Genomic DNA, 15650 nt, shown 5'->3' on the forward strand with positions numbered 1-15650 from the left:
TAGTATCTGACAATTTGTATAGGAACACACTCACAACCTAAACTACATTATACAGTGAGTCAAAGCAGTCTACAGAATGTTCTCTAGTCTGAAGCTGTGTGTGTTCTGACTGTATACAACTATCTTAGGCCATAAGTGTACCTATGCTGGAAGGGAGCCAGATGATTCAAAAGTCCAGAAAATCTGTAACTGGCCTGTATGTCAATCTGTCTCTAAAGTTAGAGGATTCCTTAGAACTGTAAGTGTCCTTCACATGTTTATTTGAAATTTTGCTCAGCTTGCTAGACTACTCACACATTTGACCAAGTATAATGTTCTGTTTGAGTTCTGTTTGGAACACATGGTAGTGATAGACAAACTCAAAGACACTATTATCAATAGCCCAGCCTTATGTACTATTGACTATGAGTCAGACATGGAGGTTATTGTTACTGTGGACTCATCTATTATTAGTGTAGGATTCTATCTCAGACAAGAACACCTTGACAGTTGTTGTTGAATCAACTGATTTGGATTGATTAACTGGAACAAAGTGTAATCCTAATACTCCCAAGCTAAGATCAAACTCTTCAGATTGTTCTGTACACTCTGTACTCTACAAATTCACCTTATCAGAGTGAGGAAGTTAGTAGTGGAAATGGATGCTGTCTATGTTAAGGGTATGATAAATAACCCAGACCTACAGCTGAATGCTACAATCAACAGATAGATTGCCAGAATCCTACTGTTTGACTTTGAGTTCTGACACATTCCAGCTCTACAGTTTGCTTGTACTGACAGACTGTCTTAATGTCCACACACTGAAGCCAACCCAGAAGAAGAAGATGACTTTGAGGAATGGATCAACCAAGCTTATACCTTCTGTTACAGTTCTGTGTTCACTGTTCCAAACAATACCAAACCTTCTGAGACATTTCCAACAACTGATTACATACATACTAGAGAATATTGTCTCAGACAAGTTAAGACCTTTCTGGAAACATGCCTCTGACTGCCTGGGATGGAAAATCACAAATTCACCACCTTTGTTTACTATACAACCACTTTCTTTGTCAAGACTGGCCAACTGTGGTGGAAAACCCAGAACAGCAACCACTAACTTGTAATAGAACCTAACTGACAATAGAATCTTGTCAAGACTGTGTATGACAATCTCAGACATAAAGGAGTCTACTCTGTCCAGGCTAGACTTCTCAACTGCTTCTGGTGGCCTAGCCTTAGACCTGATGTCAAGTACTACATCTGTACCTGTCACAAATGCTAACTCTGTCAGACAACTCAAATCCTGATCCCTCTCAGTGTTTCAAAGATTGCCCCATTATTTGCCAAGGTACACATTGACACTAAGTTCATGCTGAAAGTAGGAGGGTTCTGATACATTGTTCACACTTGATGCACACTCTCTGGCTACCCTGAGTTCTACTTACTCTGTTCTGAAACCAGACAAAGTATTGGATGATTCATTTTTGAAGATATTCTCTGTCAATTTGGTGTGTGCCCAGAACTTGTTACTGACAACAGAACCCTGTTTGTCACTACACTAGATTGGCTTCACAACTGATACCACATTAATCACATCTGTATTAGTGTATACAACTCTTAAGCTAATAGTATTATTGAATGCTGCCACTTTAACATACAGGAAGCCCTTATGAAGGCTGCTGAAGGGAATGAACTATAATGGCATGAACACACACATTCTGTCTTTTGGTTGGATTGGATCACAATCTGTTACACAACTAGTATGTCCCCTTATTTTATTGTCCATAGTGTTAAACCACTTCTCCCATTCAATATTACAGAAGTAATGTATCTTGCCCCAGTACTAGACAAACTTATAATGACAATAGAACTCATTGTAACTCAAGCACATTAACTACAGAAACATCTAGCTGACCTTCAAGCTATTGTGGAATGTGTTCATACAGACCAGATTGCTTCACTCTAACAATTTGAAGAAACACACAAACACTCAATCAAAGATTTTAACTTTGAACCTAGTCAACTTGTCCTCATACACAACTCCAAATCATGAATGGATCTTGGACAAAAAACCAAGCCACACTATCTTGGACTGTACATAGTAGTCTATTGTACACAAGGAGGATCCTATATTGTAGCTGAACTTAATGGATCAGTCTCCTGTCTTTGTATCACAGTGTTCTGCTTGGTTCCATACTTTGTCTGTACTATACTCTTGATTCTGGTTACATATCTTGTTGAAAACTTTGGTCCAGCTGATGAAATTGACAATACTAACAACTCACTACTGTCAGACAAGCCTTCTAAGGACTCTAGCTCTAACTAAAGGCTAATTGTGGCCAACCACTATAGACCTATGTGTTCCTTACTTTCTTGAATTCACCTTTTTCTAGTAACCCTTTATAATATTCTAGACAATGTTCTGATCCTGTTCTACTCTATCTTCTGTTTTTCCTTAATTTTGCTTTTAACTAATTGTAGATTATAGTTAGACTTACACTTCAAACCTACATGGTTTTCCCTGTAGTATGTTTTTTTCTACTAGGTTTTTTGTACACAGGTTTTTGTCCAGCAGCCCTTAGACCACTTTTGCATTTCTTTAGTCATAACAGTCTCAAAGTTATGTATTAAGAGCTTTGTTCTGTTCTGTTCCTTTCTGTTCTGTTCTTGTTCTGTTCTTGCACTGTTCTTGTTCTATTTTGGTTCTGTTTTTGTTCTGTTTCTTTTTCAGTTTTGTTCCATTCTTGTTCTGTTCTTGTTCTATTCTTGTTCTGTTCTTATTCTGTTAGTTTGCCTTACTTTCAGTATGCATATAGCCTTGCCTCTGTTGTTTACCTATCAATGCTGAGTCACTCTTATTACCTTACAATTATTACACTCATACTTTGGTAACATTATACATTACTATGAACATATGAAAAATACTATTCAAAACTATAAAGGGGGGATTATATTTGGCCACTTCTACAGACAGCTTTTATGTTGACTGTCTCACCTACACTAGTTCAATTGTTCTGAATAGAATGTCTAATTCTGTCCATCCTTCTGTCTATCCTTCTGACACCTTGCCTTTACACCCATCCTAGCTTGTAGCTGCTCTACATCCTGTATTGTTGTATCTAACATTGTACAATAGGTAGCTACCTATCTTCTAAGGACACAAAGCTTGTGTTTGAGCTCTAGATCCTCTCAGAACTCACTGTTGTCTGACAAGTGTTCCAAGAGTTCACCTAGAAGAATGTTGTCTTTAAAAGCTATTAGTATTAATCTCAGAACAACTTACCCAGATCCTCCAGACACACTCTTAACAGTCCAGTTATAGGGTACAGGTTTGTCACTATTGTCCTCCCCTGCCTCAACCTTACATCCCTTACCACCTTACCAGTCTTTGTAAGAGAGTAATAGATCTTGCTCTTCTTGTATACTAAGTATACAATTGTCTCACCATACTCTTAAATGTACACTATATACTAACAGACACAGTTGCTACACCTCTGACTCATTAAAGGTGTCAGGCTACTGTCTAGCACTGACTCTGGCACTAGAGAACTGTTCTAGAACTGTAACTTGACCTGCCTGTTTTCAACCTCCTCTACTACCCAGTCTGTCTTGTGGAAGTCTGATTTGTACAACACAGAATGCCTCCTACCCAAATATATGTAATCTGCATCTAGATCAAGTGACTAGTAGTAGTTAGTCAAATCATTAATAAGTAAAGAAGGGACTATGTACTGCTTGAGTTGTCCTCCTCATTATTCTGACAGTCTGGTAGCACTCCTTACTACTTACAAAGGAGTGTGTCCAACCTCTCATTATTTAGCATTTGATCCTACTTGTGTACTTAGTATACAGACAACTCATACTCTAGCTCAGAACCTGGCAGAATGTCTAGTTCACCTATAGGAGTACCTGTCTCAGCATCCTAGACAGTATGCCTAACCACATCAGACAGTCTCAGAACTACAACCTTTACTACCTACTTTGTTAGAGGAGCAACACTTGGTTTGTCAACAGTTATAGTATCTTCATACCCTTGAAGTAGTTTGCCAATCAGAGCATCCTTACAGCTACTATACTCTGTATCAATTTACAACACCTATGTTTTGAGTTGAAGTATGAGCTACTACAGTATAGTAAGCACAAAGCTGGCCTGTACACTTGATACAGTAAGTACATCCTAATCAGCCTACAGTGTCTTGTCAGAAGACCCAGAGACAATGTGACATTCAAGTACTTACCTACAACCACACCAGTTCTGCCCTCTACTCTGTTACTACTGATAGCTGATCCACTGTCCTTACACACTGTAGCAACTCCTACATCCTTTGTATAAGAGCCTACACTTAGTTGTAGACCTGATTCACTTCTTGTAACAATAACATGGTTGAAGAAGAAGGACAAACTCAAAAAGAAGCAGAAGATTGAAACATAAAGTGTGCCAGTTTGCAAATTTACACCCTCAGGTGTGACTAGGGACAGTCACATTCTAAAACACCTGAGAGATGTTATACTTATACAACACATATATTCTAATATGTTCTGATTGGAAGGGCTCAGTTGTATCAAAGTTGTATCATCCTCACATCAGCAATCCTTCAATTACATCATCATTGTCTACACAATAGTCTTGGTTGCTCAACTCAGACTAGTTGGGTTCTGGACTCCAGTTCTGATTCACAAAGGCAAGACTCTGAGCCTTCAGACAGCTGGTTGATCAATACAAAGGGGACTTGGATCCAGAGTCCCAGATGGGTTGATACAAAGGAGACAGTGGTGGATTTGTTTACAAAGGACTAGTAGTTACAAAGGACTCCTAATTTCTATAAATACCCTCATGTAATTCATACTTTCTAGCAATCAAGTTACTCTCTACTGTGACTCTTAGTGTGTAGTTTGACAGTCTCCTCAGTAAATGTTCCATCTTGCCTTGTCTTGTCTTGTATTACCTTGTTCTGAAGTGTGGCTTTGTTGTTCCACACTACTCTTGTCTTGTTAATTGTCACTTTCAGAACTTGTACATTCTGCTCAGATCTACCTACTCCTTCTCACTCTTGACCCCTCTCAGTGTCTGTACCTTACAGACTCAACTGACCTCTTCTACCTCAACTGGTACTTGAGATCAACACTATAGAGCTACTTGAGAAAAGTATGTATAAGGCAAACTAGAGTATTTAAGACTAAAATCAGTAAAAGAGACAAGTTTTAGAATGTCAAGTTACAGATAAAACTTATAAAAAACATATATAAAGTATTTAACAGTCTTCCTAAACAACACAACAAAAAGAACCAGGGAGACAAACTAGTTGTATCAAAGAGTCTGTGTTTTAGGGTAGGTAAGGAGTAGTAGGGAAAGTATGTAATGTGCTAGACAACTTTAGCTAGTAGTAACACAATAGTAAGTTGGTTAGTCTCAAGTTATAAGGAAAGAGGTAAGGTAAGGCTAGTATTGTACCTTAAGTATAAGAATATTTTCAGCCAATATTGACTAGTCCTAGTCATTTTCACTAGGACTCACTAAATGACAACTTGAATAACTGGGAAAATACATACTTTAATATTATTGGCCAATCTTAACTAGAATATACTACATCTTTACTGTGTTTAAGGTTCAATAACAATTACAGTCATACAAAAAGTGGTTTGGAACTGAGAAAGTTAGATAGAAGCCTCTGCTTTTACCTTAATACAACTATATTAGTCTGGTTTAGCTACAGTAACTATATTGTTGTCTGTCTCACCATTTGTTACTCTCCATTTAGAAAGCCTCAGCTGCCAGTCTGTAATTAAAAAAATGTTCTGAGAAGTAATAGACTATCATGGCCATAAACTAAATGTGACATACATAGGATGATAGGGAAGACTGAAAGGAATTGTTGGTTTTTCAACTTGGTTGACTGCAACTTACATAATTCAATAGTGTAAAGCTTGTCATTGTTTATGCAGGATTGTTCCTTGAATATGGACCACACCCTAGACTGATATGCAAACAAACAGAAGAAATAACAGTAGTTGAACATACCATCTTGATATATATATAATTGCAATAGGTAGATTCAGAAATGCCACTTTCCAGGAGGGTTACAGGCAGACTTGACTAGTCAGTCGATTGATTGGTTCGTAGGGTCAGTAGGGTAACAGATATACGAAAAAAATAAAAGAGGGTAAAAGCAGGCAGGAAAAGACCTGACAAACTGAACTGAACTGATAATGCAAGCAAGCAATCAAGCAAATGACGCGTGCAAGGAGCGACACAGGAAAGGACGAGAGACAAAGAGACAAAGACAACAAATATCAAAAAAGAAAAACGATAAAAGAAATGCTACAAACCGTTGCAGTAACTAATGACAAAATCGAGAAAGAACACCATGACTCAAAACAGTGTTGTTGGGGGTAGAAAAATACCCTCATAAAGCGACATGGTTTGAATCTAGCTATGGACAGATATTGGCAGATGGTAAAAGAAAAAGTTGGGAACTTGAATTAAACTCCGTAACGTTCGTGCAATCGAGCCTGGATACCCTGAGGGAACGTTGGAACTTGACTATTCCACGCTACTGGGTCCCATTCTTTTAACCCCCGCAAGATCTCCGAGAACGCATGATTTAGTCCTTGCGATGGAGTTTGCCATCGCACGATTGCGTTGCAGAACCACAATAAGCTCTGAAGAACCAAAAAGTATGAGATTATGTCACGCCGAGACGATACTCGAATCGACAAGCGGCTTACCTTCCAAATGCCACCGGGATTTACTTGTACGAGTTGACATAACCCGCGGAATGCTGAGTCTTTCTCCTCGTTATCGCGAATGTCATGTAGCGCCTGGCACCAGGCTTGCGCAAATTCGTTCAAATGCGGTGCGACAATCGATGGGTGCATAAGTCCAATCCTGCCAATAGACACCGCAGCATTTTCGTGTAAGCTACGAGGTGCCTTAGGATGCAGTAAGATGGGAACCAGTCGGGTAATAAGCGGTTGAACCCATTGCGCGAATTCGGGATCATCTAGATTCCAAGTGAGGTAAAAGAAGTTCTATGAGGATCGACTCCTTTGAAAGAAGAACGTTATTAAGCACATACCTGTACCGTATCGTAGAGCGACCTCGCCAACGCTCCATGCGGCATTATTACACGCGCTGACAAATTCGACTTTTGGCTCCGGGTCGAGTTGGATGATGAGTTCTTGCATGATCTGCGGCATCTTTGGTCTTAGTAACGGGAAGCAATGCATCGCGAGATCGCCAACAAGCGCATATGCTGACTGTCGTACTGGTGCTTGAGGGTGCTTGAGACATACGGTTAGGAGATCGAGTAAATTGGGGTTCGATGCGCCTATGTACGGCTCAAGAGCCATGCCCAAACCTTGAGTGAGACCTGAGAGTAGATCCAAAGCAACTACAAGGAAAGATCTGTCTGGTTCATCAAGATCGGGATTTTGTTGGTATGCCTGGTAGTTCAACAGTGATGAATGTACGAGAGACATGCATCGTTCAAATATAGGCGTGACGTAGGGTAGGAAGGCGGGTCCGATGGCGATTGTTACTGACGATAGGCACTACGCATAGAAAATCAGGATACAAATCTCCACCAGAATTCTGTTTGCTTACCTCCAGTAAAGGAACGAGATCCTCGTCAGAGTTCTTGAGTTTCTCCCACCGTTTCAACAGTGGAGGCATCAAGATATCTACGTAAGTCGGTGTTTGCAACGCAGAACCAACAGCATCAGCTAAGGTCCCGACAGCATCATAAAGGATCAACATGTTCTTGTGCTGATACTTGTCGAAAGCGAAAACAAGATTCCTCAGAACGGGTTCCAAATAAGGGATAAGCTCAGGGCCTGCATCCTCCTCCAACGTCGCGAACGCACTACAACCCGCTTCTTGTACACGCTTATTATTATCCAGTACCATCCGAAGCAACTAAAGGAAGATTTGAATATAAATGCCTTTGTTAAGTATCCGAGTACTTACACCTTCCAATGTGGGAACGAAGAATTGCATTTTGTGTTCAGGAGATATTGGTTGTGTACACCAGCTCGCGTATCTCCCGAGTGTCCAGCACGTTATTGATCGAACCAGGGGCTGAGCCAAAGATTTAATACAAGGCTATCTCGAGCTACGCGGGAAGGGCTCACCTTTGGATCGTTCAGCATATTAATTAGGTACGGAATTAATGTTGGTAGATGCGGTTCAATAGCGTCTATGCAACCTGATGCCAATCATGAGCAAATTCAGAACAGTAATTAATATATCAGGGCGATCTTACCTTCTGCCATAGCACCCAGGGCGAGAATACCACTTTCTCGTTGCAACCAGTCTTGACTCCATAGTTTATCTTTGAGCGGTGCAAGCAAAACATTGAGAAGATCCGCGCCAAATCGAACAGCCAGCACATCAAGAGCGGCTGCTGCACATTTTCGAAGATTCCACTCCGTGGACATTTCATCGTCAAAATCATCCGCATCGTATTCGTCGTCGTCGTCATCGTCGTCATCGACCAATTCATCGCCGTATGCACCAACACGTCTGTCCTCCTCTGGACCACCCTCGTGTGCATATCCATGGGATTTTTGACCATAATGCCTAGGTTTGATATCGCTTTCTTTATCAGGAACGTTCGCATCTTCTGCGTCACCATCCAACCATAGGAGGTCGTCTTCGCCATAAACCATACATTCAAGCAGAACTGGAGCAACCTTTCCGAGCAGCGGCTGTAATTGAGCTACTAGCTCGGGGTCTTCTGCGAACGTAAGCCAGAACTCGCAAGCCTCGAGCGCAACAATTTCGTTTTTGTCGCGAGTTGAATAAAGCATATACTCTGCAACGTTGCTCATCTCTGGCATGAGCTTTTCCGGACGCGACGCAAGCAGGAGGACAAGCGATTGGCAGACGTGTCGACGAACAGATGGGTCTTCATCGGAAGCACGCTTGAACAAAGCAGCGATGAAGTTATCGATGTGAGCGAAAAGAGATTGGCTGCTTATCGGCACGAAGTATGAGAGACACGCAATCGCATGTGCTCGCATCTTCGCGCTATGATGCTCGGTAAGCGTTAGGAATTTGGGTACCATGAAATCTAGAGGACGCGTTCCGTTGATCTCCACGTCCATCTTCCGCGGATAGTCTTCGCATGCTTTCTCCAACACGTTAAATGCGGCCTACATCGCGATCAGTATGGTGGCACGTACAACGCTCCATTTGTAAAGAAACTTACCTCCTGCTGATCTTCGTTGGTCGAGTCCAAGGTCTCAAAAAGAAGTTGAAGGCATTCTGGCCAATTACGTGGTTCGAGAATGCCGAGGAACGCGACAACATCTTGCCCGGCCGTGTTACGGATCATCACTGATGACTCGTTGAAGGACTGAAGAATGGCCGCCTTGACAAACGTCGCCACCTCTGGCGCACTTCGAAGAATGAGTCGTGCATTGTTCTTAAGAAGGTAACCGGCGATCGTTCGGATCCTGTCCTCTTCCTGCGGCATGTACGCGAGTATATACGAGAGGTACGCAATGTAGTCTGGTACTCTCGTGAAGTTGTTCAGTTTCTAGACGCGCAGTCAAATGAAACGTCCACATTGCACAGTAAAAGGATGGCTCACGAGTGTGATATTCTTCTGCACCTCAGTGTTGTTCGTGTCCGTCGATTCGTGGATGGTCTGCAAAATTTCCTGCAGACCGGCCTGCTGGGGGGCCCAAGTCGTCGTCATTGTAAAGGAGAAATGATCACCAGACGCGGGGGCGCGAGAAACGCGACTTTGGAGGTGACTGCTGGAGATGTGCGGGCGCGATGAGGGGACAAGCTGGCACGGACGGTGGTTGAGGAAGTGAGTGTGATCGAGGTTGTTTACGAGCTCGCCTGGCATGGCCACTCCCGCGAGAATCTCCTTCCTTTCTCGTCCGTGGAGCTTTAGTCAAGTAAATTGAATATTTCGTCGCGACGCGTTGTACAAATGCACTATTGGAGGACTCTATTGTCCTTCGCTCAGACACATATTTCTCTTCTTCTCTCCTTCGATGCGCCCAGAAGAAGAAAAGGGTTGATTCTGCCGATGTTCCTATTCACCTCCCTGGCTCGTAACGAGGATTGTCTTTCCGGCCCTCGTCATAGACGAACGTCATGTCATTGTCAGTCAGTCGATTGCGTAGTTGTTCACTTTCTACTACTCCTCTCAGGTGCCATCAACACGCGCTTAACTCACGGCACGGGGACACTCAGACCAGCGATATGAAGCTACTGGAAGCTCGATGGCCATATGAAAAAATAACTAAGCTCATTAATACCCGCATATAGCCGAGAATCATCGCCCTAGGCCTGCCGGTTTGAACCAGCTTGCCGGAAGTGGATCTTCCCCACCCAAGTATCTTCATTCGAGTCTGAGGATGTAAATTTGAAACTTTTCCCGCTTTAACGGAGAATGCAGTGCGATTGATCCACAGCCTCGTAAGAGACTTTGAGGCTGTAAACTTCGGGAAGACTTCGATCTTCCTCCTTGGCATGCGCAGTTGTAGTAGGTAGGAGAACCTTGTTCGGGGAACAAAGGCGCCCGAACACGATCCCCTCGGACTCATTTTGTTGTGTAAGATCCTAATCTTGAATCTGAATCGGATCTCGCAGAGAGAATGTGCTGGACGTATCGTATCGAATGACGAACTGTCTTCTGTATTGATTCATGCTGTGTGCCCTGTACACATGTTGAAGTGTCCACACAGTAAGCACACGCAGGATCATTCATTGGGGACACCGGTCCAATTGACCGCCGAATCACCTTTATGTATTGATGCGATGACTGACGATGCTTTCCGCAGTCCAAATATTGATGTTATCCATCAGATAGCCAAAGCGGAAGAGATCGCGGCTTCCTGCGCTTGCCTCGTTGTAAATCCTTGTACTTAATTGCACCGATTCAAAGGGACTGCAACGAAGCTGGCTAAATAGGGAGTAAGTACCCGCGCTATATAGCTGTACATTCTTGGACTTTTCCCTTTTGTTATTCTTAGACTCCCTGGTTACAATCATAAGTTGCATTGTCATTTTAACTCTGAGATCTGCATTCTGCACTAAATCTTGCAGAAGCAGTGAAATATTGGGAGTCAATATAAACCGGATTCATTAAATTTAGTTTCAGAATGCCAACCCAATACTAAGCCGTTGCTTCCCCCAAAGTGTACTTCATAAATTACAATCTATCTGAAATCATTCTAACAAATGCATTCACTACATAAGCATTTGTGAATTATTATAGTGGACGGACAAAGAGAAAGAACTCAGATACTTGATTCACACATAATGAGTATACTATGACACAACAATGTGGAATCAGTACTATTAAGTGCTAATGTACATACAGTATATAATGCAAACTGAGATGCATATAGAGCCATTAATGCAATGAGTTGCTAATGCTGGCCTTATCATTTGTAGAGATTCATTTTACTGTGTTATATTGAGCCTTGCACAGTTGTATTGCAAGGAGACACGTCTATCCTTGCTTACTTCATCTAAATATGCTGGGACAGTGTGTAAATGTTCAAAATGATTACTTCAAGGCAAGTAGCACAAACACTTTACCTTCAAGAATTTGAAGAACGTTTTTGTAAGGAGTACTGAAAGTATCAGATACTGAGATACCTGTCATGGTATTCTGTAAATATGCTTTACAGTAAGACCTGGTGTTGTATACCTGCAATGTTTTAGGAGTTGATACTTCACGTGTTTACAACACACATATGTCTACATGAAGGAGTTAATAGAACAAACAAGAAACATGTCAAGGTGCATCATGTATTTCAATACATCAAGAGGGTCTCCTGCACAGTTCTAGACACTATACTCCTGTATTCCCCCTTCAATCATTCACTCAACAAACTTAATTGACAGAAAAATAAGTAGAAGTTAGGAAGACTAGGTTCAAAACTAGTAGTAAATGAGAGAGCATACCCTTTCAAAAACTTGACAATAGCATCTGCTGTAAGTGCTCCAGTATAGGTTACTGGTTTGCTATGCTTGTAAACAATTAGAGTACTATAATACCAGGACTTAGATAATTCTTCAATCTCTGTACACATTACAAATAACTCACAAATATGATGTGATCCTATGTTGTGTACAGAGGTTTACCTGACTAGTAGGGATCTGAGTGTACTGTATACAGGTACAACCATACTCTGTACAGGTCTGTACAGGGTACAGTTGTAAAAATACAACTGTTTTTTGAGTTCTAGGACACAAGTACAGCTACAGTGTGTACTGTATACAGTTGTATATGGTAATACACTTGTAAATACAAATTTAATATTATATTAATAGAAAGAAATAATTAATATACTTTAAAATCGTTAAAAAGGCCTATTATTACTTTATATGTATGTCCCTATCAAATTAGCACTTGTTATGCCCATTTTCATCAATATATTCAGTAAATCTGAAATATAATTTGTATGAAGTAATAAAAGATAGTCACATGACTAACTATTTTGAGAAGATAAATAATATAATATTAATACATTGACCCCAAGATTAGCTAAATTTGGTGTTTTTATGTATAAAAGGTATATTATAAGGTATACAAAGAGAAGAAATAGTTATAAATTGTGCTACACATGTTATGTTATTAATACTGAAAATCTTCTTTGGATGTCCGTACTCTGTATACGGCCGTATTTGGCCGTATTTGGCCTAATAGGATACGGGAAACGGCCCGTTTTATACGAGCCGTATTTGGTGTCTCAAAGTCCGGTACGAGTACAGATCGTACCGTGACCGAAACGGGTCGTAACCGTACTGTACGGTACGATTCGGATCCCTACTGACTAGTACAGTCTACCTCACCGAGTTTGATCCCTACTGCCTTGAGGGTTGTTGCAGCCTCCTCATATTTTGGTGCAAGAGCCTTGCAATGACTACACCTACACAATATCATCAGAAAAGGAAGGTATAATATTAGTAAATAATCATTAGATCAATTAATCCTAAAGTACGAACCATGGTGTAAAAAAGTTAACCATAATCAGGGCTTCTTTGTTGACAATAGAGTTAAAGTCTGAGGCTGTAAGTGTTATAACATTTGCAGCCAACGCAACACCAGCCGTGATGAGCAGAGTTACAAAAGGGACAAGCTTTAAGAGACGCATTTTTTGCACCTACTGGTCTATTAAAGTGCTTGTATTTAAATGCTACATGAATTGACGTGTCAGTTTACTAGGGATCCACTTTTCCATAGTATTCGGGAAGGCATTTCAGCTCCGACAGAGGCGGATAAGCTATGTCCAATACGACAACGTTTGTGCTAATGCTAACAGCTCGTGAATGTATAACGTTGGATATAAGTTTGCCAGAAGTAGCAGTTGAAGACCGAATATTGAATGCAGCAGGCGTTCAATGAAGTCTCCAATTTGTGAGTTTGCAGTTAGAAGAGTAGTTATTGACAGTCCACCAAGGCAATCTTGCGCGAAAGTAGTCCAGAGAATAGCCTGATTAATTCGGATACAAAATTGCACAGGTAGGTCGGCCCGAAGGTTTTATATGCAATTTCGAGAAATTCGGACAATCTCTGTACGGCATTAGGATAATTCGAATCATCCCTCCACAACGTACCATGGAGACTATTGACTTCCATCTCTCACTCTCATAGATCTGTGCTATACTATTTATTGTCTCAATTTTACTATGAAATAAACGCGCGTTATTGTGCTAATCCATTTTTTAAGGTATTCAGGAAGTATAGGAAATCAGTTATTTACATGTTATAATTTTATCTGTATATTTAGTTTATAATTGCGCCAGGACATAAAGTATTAATTATTGCATGGACTCAAATATCGCATTAAGAGCGGACCGTTCAGATGCAAATTGAATAAATCCATTGGATACCAATACTGACCTGATCATAATCATGGTGGGCACGTTGCAGGGCTGCTTGGTTAGATTCATTGTGACAGTAACATGTAATCAACAATCTTGTTTATACAGAAATCGATAGAACAATAATCGAGTAGCTGCATACCATTAACGTATGAAGGGATGAATTCGCATAAATATTTATTTATTCACCCTGTAAAATAATAATATTTCGAAAGTATACATGGTACTCGTCAAAACATATAAGTCGCAGTTACTTCAATGCCAAGAAGCGGACGCCAGTGGGCTTTTTCGGACCTCTGGCAGTCGTTAGAGGCAACGTGTCGAGTTTCAGTGTACTTGAATCTACGTTGCTACATCGCACATCATTACAGAGGCAATCAGTAATGGTAGACACGTTCCATTATCAGTGGTCCCCGCGAGCCTGGTGTTGGTCGGCGTAGTAGCATCATCTGAAACAGGGATGGACTCGGCAACTAAATGTATAGATTCTAGACCGATCCGCAGCAATAATAGTACAGGAGAAAGCATCCTTCCGAGCTAACACTCACGGTATCGCTGAGCTGATCGTTCTCGTGATACGATCATACTCCAATTGCAGAGCAATGCAATTTGCTAGCTATGCTTCCTACAAAAATAATGTCAGTCATCACTTCAAAGTGCCTAATTGAAAAAGAAATTTGAAATAAATGGCTCAGGCCAACATCGATGCTGGTCAACTCGTGTTCTCCTTTCCCAAGCTCGTTCTGTCTGTCATGAATCCGTGCACTCCCTTTGTGTGCACAACACCACGCACAAACACATTGTACTCTAGTGAATGTGCTTATGATTGCGCAATCCTCCTTTTCTCGACAATTATAAAGAACCACTACAAGCGACCACCTCAGGCGGAGCAATACTCTTCCACCGAAGTTTGGCTTGTCGTCCAGCCGTTATGACATGCTAACCTTCGACGAAGTACGGCATGCCTAGCCAGTAATGTGGGGACAAGCCTTTACTGCCCTGCCCTTAAGCTTGAAGACAGGCCAGCCATAAGAGATTAAGTCCTGGTCATTTTCCGTCTGGCCTTACGCCGTGCTCCGTTTACCTCTAGGAAACACTGAGAGTGACAGACGATGTTGAGGGCGCCCGTGATCCAGACAGACGAGAGACGAGCTAGAGTCAAACCTTTTACTAGAACATCATAGCCGCGAGAAGTTGCAAATGGGCTGATACTTGCCTTGGTCCAGGGATTATTGTGGTATGGTATGGTATTGGTCTCGGACCGACAAAAATCCAACAATGCTGCGACTGCACGTGACTTTTAGGAATAGTTTCTCACACTGTCACGCGCTGAAGTCTAATTCCGAGAGACTCAGACACAAGTCATTCGGCCTTGCTCATCATTCAGGCCGGAGTCACCAGTGTTGTCCTTTGCACTAACCATCATCTTAAACATTGTACTAGATAGCCATTTCAACACATGTATCGAATTTATTGCACCTGTTCAACTATTGTCTTCACAGCAACACCACTGCATTTGTCATTGTCATGTCCCGCAACCGTCTTGTCCTATCCTTCAGACATTATTAAAGTTATCCAAGAGCAACAATCACTCGCGTATCTCACCTTCTCCGATATAGCGGGAAGGGAAATACGGATTCCAGACGGGTTCAAATGCATTGACCTCACCAGGGGCATTCTATGCAGACCCGAGGCAACTAGGCTGGACGGACGCCGCTTTCTATTGTGCAAGGCGAACAGGTATAAGGTGCTTTATATTTTCAAGCTCGTTGTCAAGCTCGGCACCTTGGAGTACCATACCAGATAGTTAATA

The 15650-nt window shown here is 41.5% G+C and overlaps 4 protein-coding genes across 4 annotated transcripts; 1 reads left to right on the top strand and 3 right to left on the bottom strand.

The window, feature by feature from the left end:
• Positions 1-6059: 6059 nt before the first annotated feature.
• Positions 6060-9773, bottom strand: FOMMEDRAFT_116555 (ARM repeat-containing protein). The gene is made up of 9 exons (XM_007261999.1): positions 9576-9773; positions 9192-9521; positions 8244-9135; positions 8113-8186; positions 7949-8059; positions 7586-7897; positions 7059-7533; positions 6709-6983; positions 6060-6642 (listed from the first exon to the last, which is right to left on the bottom strand). Exons 1-9 carry the CDS (start codon positions 9681-9683, stop codon positions 6463-6465), a joined length of 2757 nt encoding a protein of 918 aa, XP_007262061.1. The 5' UTR covers positions 9684-9773; the 3' UTR covers positions 6060-6462.
• A 2814-nt stretch (positions 9774-12587) lies between these two features.
• Positions 12588-13107, bottom strand: FOMMEDRAFT_150794 (thioredoxin-domain-containing protein; the record flags this gene model as incomplete). The annotated part of the gene is made up of 3 exons (XM_007262000.1): positions 12588-12757; positions 12806-12882; positions 12959-13107. 3 exons carry the CDS (start codon positions 13105-13107, stop codon positions 12588-12590), a joined length of 396 nt encoding a protein of 131 aa, XP_007262062.1.
• A 1432-nt stretch (positions 13108-14539) lies between these two features.
• On the top strand, positions 14540-15018 carry FOMMEDRAFT_16597 (uncharacterized protein). The gene has a single exon (XM_007262001.1). It carries the CDS (start codon positions 14590-14592, stop codon positions 14770-14772), a length of 183 nt encoding a protein of 60 aa, XP_007262063.1. The 5' UTR covers positions 14540-14589; the 3' UTR covers positions 14773-15018.
• A 407-nt stretch (positions 15019-15425) lies between these two features.
• Positions 15426-15635, bottom strand: FOMMEDRAFT_150796 (uncharacterized protein; the record flags this gene model as incomplete). Its single annotated transcript, XM_007262002.1, has 2 exons — positions 15426-15515; positions 15576-15635. The coding sequence occupies 2 exons, from the start codon at positions 15633-15635 to the stop codon at positions 15426-15428; spliced, it is 150 nt and encodes a 49-aa protein (XP_007262064.1).
• Positions 15636-15650: the final 15 nt, after the last annotated feature.

The sequence above is a fragment of the Fomitiporia mediterranea genome, assembly GCF_000271605.1.
Source record: "Fomitiporia mediterranea MF3/22 unplaced genomic scaffold FOMMEscaffold_1, whole genome shotgun sequence".
In the NCBI taxonomy this organism is placed as follows: Eukaryota; Fungi; Basidiomycota; class Agaricomycetes; order Hymenochaetales; family Hymenochaetaceae; genus Fomitiporia; species Fomitiporia mediterranea.